The 17415-nt window shown below is 38.9% G+C and overlaps 1 protein-coding gene across 2 annotated transcripts in view; it reads left to right on the top strand.

Moving 5' to 3' along the window:
* AP3S1 (adaptor related protein complex 3 subunit sigma 1) overlaps window positions 1-15311 on the top strand; it is a 51860-nt gene extending 36549 nt beyond the window's left edge. Inside the window, exons 5-7 of one of the 2 annotated variants that reach the window (XM_030565948.1) lie at window positions 3477-3584; window positions 7795-7836; window positions 14732-14798. In XM_030565948.1, the coding sequence (XP_030421808.1) occupies window positions 3477-3584; window positions 7795-7830 (144 nt within the window). In that variant the 3' untranslated portion in view covers window positions 7831-7836; window positions 14732-14798. Of the gene's footprint in view, window positions 1-3476; window positions 3585-7794; window positions 7837-14731 lie in introns of both variants that reach the window. The other variant, XM_030565947.1, reaches the window with a different exon arrangement.
* Window positions 15312-17415: the final 2104 nt, after the last annotated feature.

Here is a 17415-nt window from a genome sequence, read left to right as displayed (position 1 = left end):
CTCCGATGCTCCCACCAGGGTCGCCCTACCCTTCATTCGGACAATCCAGGCCAACGCCAATACGATCTGGCAATCGCCGGCCTCCATCCTCCCTACTGCACGGGGCGTCGAAAGGAAGTACATGGCCCCCTCCAAGGGCTATGAGTACCTCCATATTCACCCGACACCATGTTCCCTGGTGGTACAGTCGGTGAACGAGAGGGAGCATCACGGACAGGAAGTCCCAGCCCCCAAATCCAAGGAGGCAAGGCATATGGACCTCCTCGGCCGCAAGGTTTATTCGGCTGGGGCCCTTCAGCTCAGGGTTTCCAATCAGCAAGCCCTTCTTAGCCGCTACGCATTTAACTCTTGGGTGGCAGCGGATAAGTTCAAAGAGCTGCTGCCACAAGAGGCGCGTCAAGAATTTGCGGCGATTCTTGACGAGGGCAAGAAGGTTGCACGAACCTCGTTGCAGGCCTCCTTGGACGCTGCAGACTCGGCTGCCCGTACCCTCGCCTCGGGGGTGACGATGCGCCGCATCTCCTGGCTTCAGGTTTCTGGCCTTCCACCGGAGCTCCAATACACCATCCAGGACCTACCGTTCGAAGGCCAGGGCCTGTTCTTGGAGAAGACAGACCTCAGGCTGAAAAGTCTTAAGGACAGTCGGGTCATTATGCGCTCCCTTGGTATGCACACGCCTGGGACGCAACGCATACCCTTCCGACCGCAGCAACAGCAGCAGCGTCAGCCATACCCCCAGTTCCGCCAGCGGCAGGACCTTAATTGGCGCCGCAGCAGAAATGGCAGGCGCAGGCCGTCGGGCAATCAACGGGGGCAAAACCAAAGCTCCTCTAAAGCCCCACCTGGACCCAAACCTTTGTTTTGAAGGTGCGCCCGAGGGCGTAATACCAGTATCCCCCATGGATCCTTCCCCCCCGTTTTCCAACCGCCTTTCGTTTTTCCTCCAGGCGTGGTCCCGGATAACATCCGACCACTGGGTCTTACGCACGGTGCAGACGGGATACCGTCTGCAGTTTGTATCATTTCCTCCCTCCCGCCCCCCATCCTCGTCCCTCTTCAGGGACCCCTCTCACGAGCAATTCCTCCGCCAGGAGGTACAGACGCTCCTCAACAAAGGAGCTATAGAGGCGGTTCCGGAGAACGAGAAGGGCACGGGGTTTTATTCCCGCTACTTTCTGATCCCCAAGGCCAAGGGAGGCCTCAGGCCTATCCTCGACCTGCGAGAGCTCAACAAATATCTAGTGAAGTTGAAGTTCCGCATGGTATCCCTGGGGACCATTATCCCATCCCTGGATCCTGGAGACTGGTATGCCGCCCTGTTGTTCTTCGAGATGTGTTGCTCACATCCATTCCACACCCGCCCTCCTTCCCCACTGTCGGAGTAGCCGGCAAGAAGGAACTGAGAAGCGGGTGGGCCGGCAGGGGTATATATCAGGTGCCATGGCGGCGCCACTCTAGGGGGCGACCTACCGGCCCACTGGAGTTGCTAGGGTAAAAAAGTTTCCGACGAACGTGCACGCGCGGCGCGCACACCTAACTCGAATGGATGTGAGCAACACATCTCGAAGAACAACAGTTACAAAGGTGAGTAACCGTCTTTTCAAACCATGGGAACAGCCATAGGTACTAGGATGGTTCCCCAATATGCCAACCTCTTCATGGACCTCCTTGAAGAAGAGATTCTGCACCAATGCACCATGAAACCAATGATATACGTGAAATACATCACTGATATGTAAACTCCCTCATAAATTTCTGCCACAACTTCAACAACCACCATTCATCCATTAAACTCTCTCTGGAACTCTCCCACACTAGCATCAACTTCCTGGACACCACAGTTGACTTCAGCAGTAGAGCCCTGTAGACAACCATATACAAAAAATCCCACAGAACACAATGCCTACCTTCATGGATGCAGTGGCCACACCAAGAAATCTGTGATGCCACAGACTGTGCTCCAAGGAGATGTGCCCCAGGATGTATATTTTGGCACATTTAGGGCTTCCTTTGCCTGACGGGGACACTCCACCAAAAACATGGATCATGTCATGGAATGGACCACCCAAATGCCCTGAGGGAGTCTGCTTCAATACAGAGATAAGACCCCCTCTGACCACATGCCCCTGCTTGTCGCCTACCACCCCACACTGAAGCCCATGCTGGGTATCATCTAACAGTTATAACCCTTACTCAATGGGTACCCCATCCTGAGGGAGGCCTTTCCTGAACTCCCACTTCTGACCTTGAGACAGCCCCCTGGCCTCTCCACAATCATCAAAAGCAAGCTCCCCACAGACTGGGACACATCAATTCAAAGTGGCTTCAGGTCCTGTCAGAACAACAGATACAAAACCTGCAGACATATCTCCACTGCTACGATGATCGGCACCCCCCATCCACAGACACACAACACACCTTCTACTGATCCTACATGTGTTTATGACAGCATATGATATGCCTCATCCAGTCCATTGAATGCCCCAATAACAATTATGTGGGTGAAACCAGACAATCACTGCGTGCTTGAGCAAACTCACACAGGAAAATAACAGATAAAAAAGAACTTATCACCTGTGTGCAGACACTTTTCACAAAGCGCTCACTCTGTCTGACCTATCAGTCCTCATCTTCAAAGGAAGTGTGCACAACACTATCAAAAGTCAAGCCTGGGGGTTTAAATTCATTATTTTGCTAGACTCTAAAAATCATGTATTGAACAGAGACGCTGGCATTATGATTTACTGCAATAATCTGTAACCCACTAACCCCCCCTCTTTTTGTTTTATGACTGCAGAGATGTTAAAGGGCCACTTCACCTTGAATGGTCCTTTACAGTATGTGCTAACTACTTATGCTAAACAATCTGTTCCACCCTTGCATTTTTCTCTTTTGTTTCCCAGACCTGAAGAAGAGCTCTGTGTGGCTCTATATCTTGTCTTTCTCACAAAGAGAAGTTGATCCAATAACAGATATTAACTTCCTTGTCTAGCTCAAGTCTACTTCCCTTAATCCTGCCTGGTTTGTTATGGAATGAAATTTATCTGGTTTTTTTGGCTTAAACTGATTTATTTTTTATTTCATACCAAAGAACTTTCTGTCCAAGGTGCTAATTGCTCTTATGAATGTTTCTGAGCAATGTTTTTAATCCCATAAATGCTCTCATCTTAAAAAATATTAGTGTACCTGGTATTAATTGGCACCCTTGTTGGCAGTCTCTGCAGAAAAGACTAAAAAGGGAATGGAGAGTAGTGTTCCCACTTATTCCAGTGGTAATCATTGAACAGGCAGTGCTGACAAGCTTGCTGTGTGGACTTTGGACTCATGTCAACTTTTTCTGGACCCTAAAATTCTTAAAAGGCTGGTTAGAAATTACCCAGAAATATATATTTTCTGTAAGTAGTGTAGTTTGAACCTTGACACTCAGACAGTGTTTTGCTGATTTAAAATACATCATCTTTTGTGATCTTTCTTAGGTCCATAATATTCTGTCTGAAATGGTCATGGGTGGAATGGTTTTGGAGACCAACATGAATGAAATTGTCACTCAAATTGATGCACAAAATAAACTGGAGAAATCTGAGGTAAGGCTGAGAGACTCTATAATGAGCTTTAACTTAAAGCATGATCATAATATCAGCATGATATGCAACCTTTGCTGTTTATCCTTCAGTACCATCCTATATACAGCTGCTTGCTTATAGTGCTAAGAATTTACAATGCACATTTAGTATGTGATACATTTCATCTTTTGTGATAATTGCATGGAATAGTAGCTAATTATTCTTTTGTTACTTTTATCAAACAAAGCCACATCTGCAATTGGTATCAGTGTGCATTGATAGTCCTTTAAATTTCTTTCTCTCAAGCCCTTGGCCTCTTGGTGGTTTTTTTTCCTTCATGATGGAAGCCAATACTGGCTGTAGAATTTAAGGGAAAAAAATATATACTTGTCTCCTAACAAGTTTGTAAAGTGTTAAATAAATGGTAATATTTGGTATCATAGTAATACTGCAACACAAAATGATAAACTGGGGTGTGAGTGGGAGGGTGATTATGCATTTAAAGCCCAATCCTGGTCCCATTTAACAGATGGGAGTTCTGCCATTACTTGCAGTGACAAGAGCTTGTCTACATGAACAATTAGACTGCAGAACCTGGGATCTGAAGCTACTCCATACCACCCCGCCATAGTCTCACTATTTGTGTGCATCCTGCTGATGCGCAGAGTTTGTTAGAGCACTTTGAGCTAGTCCCATTTCAAAGAGGAATATAGATCGGGTTTGGCAACCTATGGCATGCGTGCCAAAGGTGGCACGTGAACTGATTTTTTTTGATGGCACACTCTGCGTGCGGAACCGCTCAGCCCGCCAACACTCTGGGGTTTCTGCCGCTGGCTTCTGCCAGCTGGGGTCCCACCGCCAGTCCCACGCAGCGACTGCTGCTAGCCTGGGTGAAGGAACCCCAGGTCGGCAGCGGGCTGACACCCCAACTGGCAGGAGCTGGTGGCTGAAACCCCAGAGCTAGGGCGGGCTGAGCCGCTCAGCCCACCGTCACTTTGGGGTTCTGGCTGCTGGCCTCTTGCCAGCCGGGGTCCCTGCCACAGCCCCACTCACCTTGCTTCTGGTTGGAGTTCCAGCGCAGGCCCCCTGCCAGACAGTGTCCAAGCCTCCAGCCCTGCTCAGACCTACCAGCCGCCAGCTCCACTCACCTCAGCTGCTGATCTGGGATTCCAGCCGGTTAACAAGTGATCACTCAGAAGCCTGTGTGCAGCTTAAAGTATCCAAATATGTGCCAAACACTGGAAAACTCAGCAAGGAAAAGCAAGGGCAAGGATCACACTAAACTGAGAAGATCTGCATTTTAATTTAATTTTAAATAAAGCTTCTGAAACATTTTGAAAAGCTTGTTTACTTTACATGTAACAGTAGTTTGGTTATACATTATAGATTTATAGAGAGACCTTCTAAAAAATGTTAAAATGTATTACTGATATGCGAAACCTTAAATTAGAGTGTATACACGAAGACTCAGCACACCACTGCTGAAAGGTTGCCGACCCCTGATATAGATTAAAGGGCAGTAATGAATGAACTGTTCAGGCATGTCAGCAGGCTGCACTTGCTCAGTGAGACTGCAGTAGGCAAGTGCAGGGTAGATTCTACTGTTCAGTTTGCCACAGTCGTAACTGTTCATGCAGAAAAACCCTAAGATTTGGTCTTCAGTGTACCTTCAAATAGAAGTACATACAGAATGTAGTATAATGGCCAGATAAATTTGAGTAGACAGATGTGCTCAAATTTATACTTTATGGATATCACCAGTTCACTGACAGGATATAACTAGTTTAAATAAATTCAGTGCCAAGTGTTGGATTCTGCAGAACCTGAGATCTAATTGGCTTAGTTTAGTACTGCTGAATTTAATTTGCAGTGCGGAGAATGCTAGAAGTAATATAACTGTGACATCAAATGTTATGATCTTTTTATATTGTGTCACTTGCAGTGTAAACCAGTAAACCAGCAATTTGTTAGCTAAACCTCCTTGGCTGATCCGTGTTTGGGAGGCGATAATCCTGCATCTGACCAATTATCATTTTCTGGAAGCTCATTGCTGCTGTTCAAATTGGGAAAACACTGCAAATTTAATAGTTTCCATTTAAACAAATATTTTTATTACATCTACCAAATTAAGTGAGAAATGAGCTCTGAAACTGTTATGTTCAGCCATTTATACTGTTACTCCTAATTCATAATCTGGCATAGCAGCCGTCTGACTGTGATTTTCCATTTTGCACCACTTCTTAGTCACTTCAGGAAGCAGCACAGCACTGACTGATAAACACACAACTTGACGCTGTGGTACTGTTTATGCCAGTATATGCCCAGACTGAACACATTTATAATATTTAATAAGATGCCCAAAATGCCTGTTTAACTTTCTGACAAAGTATTGATCTTGGAGGTACGTTTTTTTTTTTCCCCTTATAAAATAAGGTAAGATCTATCTGAGTAACTTGTTTACATATTTTTCTATGATGGGTACAGCAAGACAGTAACCTAAGGTTTAAGAGGCATAATTTCTTAAGATTACTATGCAATGGTGTATGAAGAACTTCTTTAAGCTCTGCCTAAAAACACTAGTTAAGGTATAGATTTACTAATTTGTCAATTCTGTTGCTAAATCAGCTAGAGAACAGTCTTTTGATTACTCACCTCAAATCTGTCAATTGAGTACAGTGAGCCCTATTTATTATTGTTTCCCACTACCTCATCTGCAAGTTAACTACTTTTTTCTTAATCTGATGCCTGAAATACAAAACTAATTGATAGAAAAATACAAACAAGTAATTAATTTGGCTTATAGGAAGTTTGGGTCCATATATCAGCCACATAGCAATTTTGCCTGTTGTATAGAGCACTGAATTATAGAAAGTAAATTTATAGTAGTAGTAAATTGAAATACTTGGTGACTGGGATGGAGTGGATAGCTTCTCAATCTGCTCTTCGTTAATGCAGATTTTGAGTATAGTTAATGTTCCTTTTTCAGCTCTGACAGTTAATGTAATATTATGATACTCTAGAGTCCATGGTGAATGTTTACTCAGTTAATTCATTAGTCATTTGTTACATGTATACCTAATCTTCATTAATTCCCAGATCACTATTTCTTCTCCTTTGTCCTTTTTGACTAAAGTTATTGTGTCTCAGCTCATTTTTCCCAAAGGTGAACTGACAAGATACAAACCTTGAATTGAAATATGTATCCACATGATATATTGAAGTTCTTTTGTAGCAGATTTTTAGAAATCAGTGGATCTTGTCATTTTGATAACTGTGATTGAAATAATATTAGAAATAAATGAACAAGAGCTCTCCAGAGGCTGTTTTCAATAGGATCTGTACTTCATACGCATAAGATTACCAAAGCTTCCAAACACTTTACAGCTCTTGACTTTAGTATGGTTCCCGTCTATTAGAAATGCTTGGATACAGAAAGTAATTGTATGAAGAATAAGCTGCTTTTCCTTTTGCAGCTAAAATGGCAAATTTCACTAAATATATTTAGCCTACATCTTTGGATATTACCTACATTTCACTTAAAATTTTAATATAAAGTGGGTGGATAGGTGTGATATATTTTGGATTCAGTTTCAATAGACCAAAATGCAAGATGATTATATGTAGACTTTGTTTGCCTTACTGTTGTATGCCATAAACATTTGAACAGTTAAGCTGCTCCAATTTTTTTAATTGGACTTCAGTTGAAATTTATCATGAAGAATTAAACATGTGTTTATTGCATTCACAAATGTGAATAACAAATTCCTTTGTCAAACCAAAGGCTACTTAGCCAGGGCCCTTGGCAGAATAGTAGCTCATGGCGTTGTTGTGATGGAGTTCCAGGTTTGATTTCTGGCTCTACTCTTTTGTCACCTGGACTATGAGAATATGAGTATGATACTGAGGCAATATGCCCCTTTCTGGAGGGAGGGGAAGTGTGTCCCATGTGCCTCATCACTGACACATGTGACTAAGGAGCAGCATTGTTGGTCCCTGAATGGATTCTTGGTCAATCTGTCTGAATCAAAAACATTACTGTGATTTGGGATTAAGGGAGGGAAGCTTGGGAGAAGATCATTGGGATGCTATGAGGTCCACAGTTAAAACTGGGCTACTTGTGTTCTATTTGGTGTGTTCAGCTGGGTGTGGATTTAGTCTTACTTTTAAGTCAGACCTCATTTTTCCAAACCTCCTGATCTTTTCTAGCTCTTTCCATTCTTCTCTCTTACAGACCTTTATCTTTCAGTCTCCCAGACAGGACAGGTAGACACAGGTATTGCTGACTTTGAGAAAAAATGTATTTTTAACAAAAAGGGAAAGCAAAATGATGTCAAAGGCAATAAATTATTTAGGCCAGACTCAAAAATTGTGTGTTAATATACCCATGCCAGTCCTTGTAGCCTATTTTTTGTGCTAGTTTCTTCTTGTAGTTCCCTCATCTTTTATTGGCCATAGTGTATTTTACTAGCTTGTCATTTACTTCATATGTTCTTTATTTTAATGTTTTTTCTTCCTACATTGTAGAATTTAACTTTGCAGTTTTTTTATGTCAGCATTTAAATAAGAAAAATTATGGATATTTTTGAAATTAAAAAATATTAATCTGAATAACAGTTGAGCACACAAATAGCTGACATTACTAGTGCAGTGTCACATGGTTGAAAAACTTAAACTCTAAGTGTGTGGTCAGGAACATCCTGCCCATGAGAGCCTTAACATAGTGTTAGCTCTAATGGTGCAGCTTCCAAACTAAAAATCAGAACCCTTATGGTCTTGTATTGGAGTGAAATTTTAGAACAAGTTGTAGATAAACAACAAAGCATATTTGTTTTAATAGTTTGATCCCAAATAAATACTGAATAATCCATAGACTTTAAAATTGTAGAGGTGAAATGTAAAGATGACCTACCGATGTTATTGGCTTTTTAAGGTTAACGTTATTGTGCTGAATGTCACTAGCAAACAGGGTCAAAGGACAGTTGGCACATAATTAACTTCAAATGTATATATTTTTTCCTTTTGCAAGTGCTGATGTCCATTGTAGTTGTGGATCATTTGCTCCTTCTTCAGGAGACACCCTGGAATTTTCACGGGGAGTCTTATGGAGCAACAGCCAGTGATCCAAGACAGATATGAACAAAAGAACTTTGAAATGTACAAGGAAGTGTACATTTTCAGTTCAGAATGTGCTGACTGCCCCTTTGATCCTGGTTATTTGAAACATTAAGTACAACACGGTAATTTGAATGTCAGTGTGCATTAGTTGTAGACTACCTTTGAAATGAAATATTCTTCAAAAAAGATCAGCTCCACTTACTTTTTTTCTTTTGTAACTGAAATTTGAAATCCACTGGTTTGTAAATAATTTTGCTATTCTCTTTTAAGAGACTCTTTTTATTGGATAAAGGATAGACTATACAAGTAGTATATCTTCCTATTTTAAAAAGCAGATTTAACAAGTATAGCTTATTTGAAGTCAGGTTTTACTATTCTTCATTTTAAAGGTTTAGTGTAAAAATATTTTATATGGTAAGAACATGTTTTACTTGATTTGAAACTTCTTGTATTATATGAAGGAAGTAATCAAACAAATAACCACCCTCACTTCTGCCTCCTCAAGTCACTGAAAATAAGACGTATTTCACTATGTAAGAAAGAGGAGCTAATTTTTCAATAGTTTTTGGCATATTGCTACTTTTTTTTTCTGTTGCATTCAAACATTCTGTTTTTTATTTTTGGGTCTGGCAATTTAAAGAAAAAAACAATCAAACCAAAAATCATTCCCATCCATTACTATCTTTGTGATTCAAGTGCTTGAAATTTCCAAGAGTATGTCTAAGTCTTCTATCTGTTTGGCCTCATTTTGATATACCTTCAGACTTCATTTTGTTTTTTCTCTAATTCTGTTCATTTATCTAACCTCATGAGCAGAGAACATGATCATTCCTTTATATTCTGTACTGCATCCTTTCATCCTATTCATAACCTTGCTGCTTTGAAATCATACTTCTTCTGGGAGGAGGAGTTGGTATAAAACACCAGCAGCAGAGATATCCAAGTACATTCCAATACATGTTGAAGAGACCAGTTTCTCTAGCAGGGTTTCAGCTTTCAGTAATTCATTTTCAAGTAAGCTGCATAGTTGTGTACCTGCTTTTTACTAACAGCTAGCTTCTTGTGGAGCTGTTGAGAGGGCAGCCTAAATATTTATCCATTTGTCTTGTAAGAAGCATACATGAATATTACCTAAACTTGCAAAAGCACCAGTAATCTGTTCCAGTATACTTGAGATCTTTTTTTAAAAATGTAAATATAATCAACATTTCTAGGGTTATCTTCATGTAACACATTATCCCAGGATTATCAGGAAAGAATATTGTGACATAACTACCATATTAACAAAATAATGACCTCAAATTATACCTAACATATTTAGTATTTAAGTGAATTGAAATTTCTCATTTGATAAACAGAAGAACATTTTCTATTTGTACTACTGAACGGAATGTGCTAGCTTTGATCTTAAGCAAAACAGTCATATTATTTAAAGTTTCTTATGTGGCGTTGATAATTCATGTTGAAGCCACAAGCCTTTAAGTATGTGATCAGGTTTACAAACATTTTGCAGTGGCTGTGAATAAAGCATTAACATATCAGGTGTTTCAGGATTAGTGTACAACATTTTTTAACAGTGAAATGGAGAATACAAAGCAGCTAGGGGGAAAATATGGTGTTTGGTTCATTGTAATAACAGCTCTATATGCAAGTTCATACCGTACTTCTAAAACTTCATGAACATGCTTGAGAAATTTCATTTTCACTTGCTTAGATCATTTTGCTTGCTGTGAACCTTCATAATTCACTGCATGATCAAGGCTTGCCACTTAGTTTTTTTAAGTGTTATGATTTTTCCTTCGCCACCCTAACTTTTCTGCTAAAGTATTGAATAATAAAAGTAGTTGAAAGCTATACTGTGCAATATTACAGTAACTACTTTCTCATCAGGTACGTGCAAATTGAATTTGAAGTATTTCTTGTGTTTCCTCTTTTCTTTTATAAATTAAATTTACTCTTGGCAGCAGGAATTACAGAAAAATAGCAGAATTGATCACCAGTTTACTATTCGACGTACTAAACGTTGATAAGTCTGCTGATGCATTCAGTATATAACTTAATACAAACAAACTACTTTTACTGTGTATTACTTTTTTTGTTACTGTAATACCTTTAGTCAGATATTTTTTAGACCTCTTTATCTAAAAATCTGTTCAGTGCGTCGTAGAAGTACTGTATGACTTTGTCTTGTGCTTATAAAATTGTGAGAATGGTTGTGCTAAAAGGGCATTGCAGTATGTAAATGCTACATATGTCAAATCACAAAACCATTTAATAAAGGGGAGGACTTTAGGAGAAAAGGGTATGGTGGCTTGAGAATGTCTACTCTTCAGTATATGAAGATGAATCCTTATCTTTCACTCTGGAAACTGTTTGCCCCTTTTCTGCCTGCAAGTGAATCTGAAATGCCATAGTCCTTCTATCAAGGATATTCTTTGATTTTAAACCAAAATTATCAGAGATGAAGTTTAGTTAAAACTGTGTTTTTATTTGTTTTTATTTTTATTATTTTATTTTTTGGGTGTCAGTCATGGTATTTTAAATAATTCTCAATTGTGTCTCCTTTTTCTTGGGGTGGGAGTCAGGGACTATAAGTCTGTATAAAGAGGATAGCTACAGGTAGGTAAAAATAATGACCAGTTATGTTCAAGTTTTTATTTGTCCATTCAACAAAGAAAAATTATCTTTCATTAAATTAGGGTAAATTTTTGCCCGAACCCTAATCTGCATTAAATTAGGGTACGGGATCTCCATCCTAGTCACCTAGAAAGACATCTGTGTTTTAAATTGCCACCCATGTCTGTCTATGTGGACCACGTGCATTATTTATAGTACTTTGCTGGTCTCTCATTGTTTAAGTTTTAAATTGTATAATTCATTGCTTTTGTTGCTGCTTTAACAGTGTTTACATCTTCTGTATGGAAAACAGTTTACATTGTCCTATTCTTGGAGTTGCTCAAAGGATTTTTCTCCTGTGATTAAACATTGTATTTAAAGAGAGAGAAATCAAGTTAGAGGAGGAAATTTACATTTATTTATTTATTTATTTGGATCTTGTAAAACTTTCTGAACAGTTATTTGTGTATTAATACAGATGTTTCAAGACTCAAATCCAAAAGGAGGTTTTAAAATCAATTTCTTGTTGCATTATATTATTGCATTATGTTTTTTTAAAGGTGAACCACAAAAAAAGTAGTGCTGTGCTTGGCAGTGCTCTTTTTTTTATGATGTATACAGTGAGCCTCAAGTTTTTTTTTAAATTCTACTTGTGAGTTTTTATATTAGTAATACCAGGTCCTGACTTCCTTTCTCATGGAGTTGAGATGATGGTGACAGTTTTCCAGCTACAAGAGGGAAGTCAGGATCCAGTACTTCTGATATTCTTTTTGGGTGAAGTTCTGTACTGTATCTCAGCCCATGAAGAGGCTTCAAGCTTTCCCAGTTCTGGGGTACTTCATGCTCTCCAGACAGCCATGGTGGGGGTAGGGCACTGTTTAAGTTACAGCAGCATGGCCTGGCTGCTTGTGTGCTGCAGCACTGCCTAGAATCTCTAGTGTTGCAGTGCCACCCCTGATATGCCCTTCTCAACCCTGGAATGCCTCTTATGCCAGTGTTTGTGAGGGGTCCTCAGAAGAAAGACTCACAGCTGTCTGCCTCAGCCCTGCTTCTCCTCTGGCTGGATCTGAAACTTCAAGAGCCCATTTGCACTGCACTAACTCTTCCATGGGGCATAAAAAGTCCAGAGAAGTAGTGAGGATTTAATCTTATGTTTTTCTGGCTCTTTTGTATAAAAACAAAATTGTATAGGGCTGGGGAAAATCTTAGATCAGCTTTAGTCCTTATAAAAGAGCAGTAGAAAGAAAAAAATACTGTTCCACTTTGTAGTCCATCTTTAAATCTGGATATTGCTTAGCGATATCTAATGAATTGTTGCATGTCTGTGTGGGTTTTGTTCACTGCAAGCTGATGCCACAGAGGTCACATGCACCTTAGCCCAGTTACTGTAAATACTACAAACTTTCTTTTAAAAACATTATACATTATATGTAGATACTGTATTTTGAGCAGTAATTAATTACAGAAAATGCCATTATGAGCAAGTATGAGTCAGATGTCTCCAGAAGACCACCATTCTTTTTTGCCATGTTGCTTACTCAGAATTCAGGGTCCTTACCCAGTTTATAATAAAACCTTAGATACTTTCCATCTCTGAAGGCTTAATCTTTTGTTTATTGGAATAGCATTTACATTTTTTCTTGCCATTTGTTTATATTAGTTGCATTACTTAAGTCCCCCAAGTATAAATATTATAGAGGAATATTGCTGTCTAAGATCATTAGTTTTGAGACTTGCTTGCGTAAACTTTAATTTAAAAAAATTGCTAAAGTATTAAGCAGTATGTTAAGCCTCAGCAGACAGATTTTTAATGTTCTTAATTTAGAGAATATTAAATTTAAATTTCTATCTTTACAAATACCTTTTGCTTTTTAAAATCATTTTGCAGACTTTTTAAAAACAGTAATATCAGTGAGTGCAGACAGCAGTTTGTCTATCTGCTTTTGGGTCTCTTTCTTGTGTTGTAAACCTGAAATACTAACACAAGTAATTCTACATATGTTTCAGCAAGACAGTAAGTCTTGTTTTCATATTCTACATCTGACCATACATGTGCAATGAGTTGTTTTATTAAGGGGAAAAGTGTCAGTGTTTAAAATAAGTTTTAGCTTTTCTGTACACTAGTAAATAAAATGGTGATTGGATTCTAGTTTCTATTTTTAAGTGATTATTTATGCTTTTAATTAGGAACATCTGTGTTTAGAAACTAATAACGGGGAGAGGTTCTCTGTATCCCATAGAGCTCTGAGTTGGAAATTTAGTCAGTATTTCTACTACAAATCCTTGTTTTCAGGGGATACAATTTGTCATTTGGCCATGCAAAATATCTACATGGTAATAATGCTTGGCATAGAAAGACTTAACTCATGAGCATTTCCTCCCCTCTCCCCTTAAACATTAAAGGGGAAAAAATCAGCTTCTTTAGTAAGTGGGCAGAAGAAAATCAAATGATTCATGCTTTGTTTTGCATTCCATTGAAAATGTTAAGCCCAGCTTTTCAGAATTGCATGCATGTAATTACTGTGATTGTGTGCAGTTGTAGAACAGGAATGTACACATTTTTGTTGGTGGTGATGCAGTTCTAAAAATATGTGCCTTTGATGCTAAATTATATATTCTTCAAGTCATTACTTTTAAAAAGAGATACTAGAATAAATCATTAAAAAAACAGCTACGGTACAAACATATTTAAAATAGAGTTGTATGGGTGTTTTACACCTCATACAGACTTGGGATTAGATCATTAGTTCGCTGTAAATTGGCGTAGCTGCATAGAAGTTTGCAGAACTATGTCAGTTTACACCAGCTAGGGATCTAGCCCCTGGTACATAGGCATGGCAGCAACTTTGTCTAAATGGCAGTACTAGGATAAAATCAGTTGTAACATGTTTTTATTTTACAGATATATTAAAGAGTGGTTTTAACTGTTTAAAGATTAGAGCAGAGGAAATTAACAAAAAATAAAATTGTGTAATGTTTGACTTGAAGCAAGCCAATAAAATTAAGCTGTGACTGTTAATGTCCCAGTATTCTTAGGAATTGCAGGTGTCTCGAATGAATGATTTGAGATTATGTATCATGTAAGTGGCTTTAGGATCAGTACAAGTTAAAGACTGTATGTTAGCTTCAGCTATATCTCAGTGTGGTGGTTTTACAACCTACATATTACTTAGCTTGGTTTCTTCTGGTCCTTCCCTACTCCCATATACTTTTCATCAAATTGACACAGAATGTTTCTGTAATATTTTAGACTTCATGTGAACTGTTTTCTCCTTCTGGTTTAGTATTTCCAAATAAGCCATTTCATTCCAACCCAAACTACCATCTGGTCTTCCTAATCTTGTAACTATGGGAACAATTTAAATGTTAGTGCTGTCTGTCTATACCACTTGTAGGCTTCACCTGTGTTGTATTTTTTTCTTTACTTCTGTATACAGGCTGGTTTAGCAGGAGCCCCAGCCCGGGCTGTGTCAGCTGTAAAGAATATGAATCTTCCAGAGATCCCAAGAAATATTAATATTGGTGACATCAGTATAAAAGTGCCAAACCTGCCCTCTTTTAAATAAAATGGCTACTACAGGTAAAATCAAGGAAAAATGTAATTGAAGTTTATCAAACAAAGATATTTCTAACTTTTGCTATTTGGATAAAAAGGTACTGCATAGAAATTCTGTGTAAAATCAGTATGTGAAGTTGAATGTTGCTTTTGTCTTGCGCAATGATTTTAAAGGAAATGGGTAGTTCCTGTGTGACTTCTAAATTACATTCCTATGCCCTTGTAAGGCATAACACTGTCTTGGCTGCTGCAGTATTTTGGAAAAGTATTTAAGATATTCTTTACTTTATATAACCTATAATGTTGAGTCTTTTTGTATATCCACTAAGGCCTATGATTAGTGCAGCATTCCTTAACTACTTCTGCTGTTTGTCATGATTATTAAGATCCAAGTGTGTATGTTGCATGAAAACGTTAAACTGTCTTTTGTTTTTGTTTAAATAAAGTCATAATTAACTGGACTTCTAAACACGTTTTTGTCTGAAATCTACTCAAATCACTTGCTTCCTATCTGTTGAGCAAAGTATGTGTATAAAAACTGCGTTAGCATTAATGTATTATTTTGATGTCCAGATGTTGCAAGAATTATACTAAAATATTGTGTGAGTGTTCTGGAACTATGAACTAACTTCACACAGATTATTCAAGATTGTTTTGAAGAAGAAATTTGCCTCTATTAAAAATGGGTAGATATGTATAGACTTCTGTTACAAAAAGATGTTTTCAAAAGTGGTATGTGTGTGTTCTAAATTCTGAAAATCTTTTCCTGTTGACCTGCGTGTGCTGAATAATAAAGGATGGTGGCATAGTGGGTTGTGCTTCCGGGAGGGTCTTAGTCGTGTGAGAGGGGAAGAGAAGAAGGTTATAGGACTAGTGGGCAGCTGGAAACAAAGGGTCTAGGACGGGGTTGCTCTTTAAGGGAGAAACATGGAGAACTAGAGGTAAACTGGGCAGCCAAAAGGGAATATCATGCTGGCATGGAAGGGTATGGTGTGGTGAGAAGGAAGCTGGTTAAAAAGACCTGGCAGCTGGGATAAAATGTTTAAGGAAAGTGGGGGAAGGAAAAATACCTAACCCAAAGACTGGTTTGTTAGATTCAAGAACTGATGAGCTAGCCTCATGTTAAATTTTTGAAAGGACCAAGGTTTCAAATATTAGTTTGATTTCCATGAGTTAAAATATAAAGTGTATCAGCAATTCAACAGCTCCCTTGTTTGAAAACAGAGTAGTTGTGGAAATTGTAACAAATGATAGTACTTAAACTGTTATAGTGATATGTTCACAGTCTGAGTTGAATTCAGGTCTACCTGCAAATAGCTTTTATTCACTCACCTCTTGAAGAGCATGGTGTGATGTCCATATTTGCTATCAAAAGTACATATCTGTGAAATTTCATATTTAATTCTGAATCATTGTCTGCCAAGACCAGATGCAATGTTTCTAGTGTAGTGTGCATGCTTCTGCCAAGAAATTCCAAAGAGCTGTAAATATAACAACTTTAATAGTTTGGAAGCAGAAAAATAGCATGTTAATTAAATTTGCAGGTTAAATGTGGGGAGAGAAGGGTTGAATTAGATATGTAGACAGATATAAAACAAAGTAAGTTAGAAACATGACTAGGAGATAACACAATGAGATTCAGCTACAAAAATGCAAGTTTATATAACTGGGATATAATAATCTGAAACAGATATTCAATTGGCTTGAGATCCTTGGAAAGCAGTAATGTTTTAAAGGCCTGTGGGTGGTAATGGGCAGGAAATTGGTATGCTGTTGAATTTGCAAAGTGATAGGGTAGCCAGAAAAAAAAAAAAGCCAAAACAAATTATGGGGCAGATTATCAGAGGGTGTAAATTGTTGTATTCCAATGGAAGAAGGGAGTTGCCATTAGAACTATGTCAATTTACATCAGCTAATAATCTGCCTCTTTGATTTTGGGCTGGGTCCACTGATGCCTTCCTTAATGGATCACAGAAATAAACGTACTGCTCTGTGTTGCACTGGAAAGACTGCGTCTAGAATAAAGCATATAAGGGAAAACTGCAAAGAATGGGGGAAATATCCACTGTGAGAAGGTGCACTGTCACAGGCATTCCACATATTTTGTCTTATTACTGGTAAGCATTGGGCCAAAGGTTTAGGGTTCTGCTGACAATAACTAAAGTGTTGCATTTGTTTTGTTCAGTATATTTTTTAGCATAGGGCCAGTGAGAATATTTACTGATTGTTTGTTCTGTCCCTAACATCATAATAATATCTTTATATTTCCTTTACGTTAACTTGACCAAATCTGCTTTTTTAAAGGAGCTATGTTTCAGGGCCAAAATCTAGCCTTTGTTTCCAGGGATTCAGACGGATACCGGGAAGGGGGCCATTCTTGTGTGCAATGGCATTGGGGGGCTTGTGGAGGAGGTGGCGTACAACCCAATGCTTTAGGTTTCCTATGATAGGGATGAGTTCAGGGCTAGGGTTCCACCATCTTGGAGACACTTGTATCTTCATGTCCTCGGTGCATGTGGGGGTTGCTGAGCCTAATTCAGCTGGAGACAGTCTGGCCGGGCCACC

This window comes from Gopherus evgoodei, chromosome 6, assembly GCF_007399415.2.
Source record: "Gopherus evgoodei ecotype Sinaloan lineage chromosome 6, rGopEvg1_v1.p, whole genome shotgun sequence".
NCBI classification, from domain to species: domain Eukaryota; kingdom Metazoa; phylum Chordata; order Testudines; family Testudinidae; genus Gopherus; species Gopherus evgoodei.
This window is presented reverse-complemented; position numbering and strand designations above follow the sequence as displayed.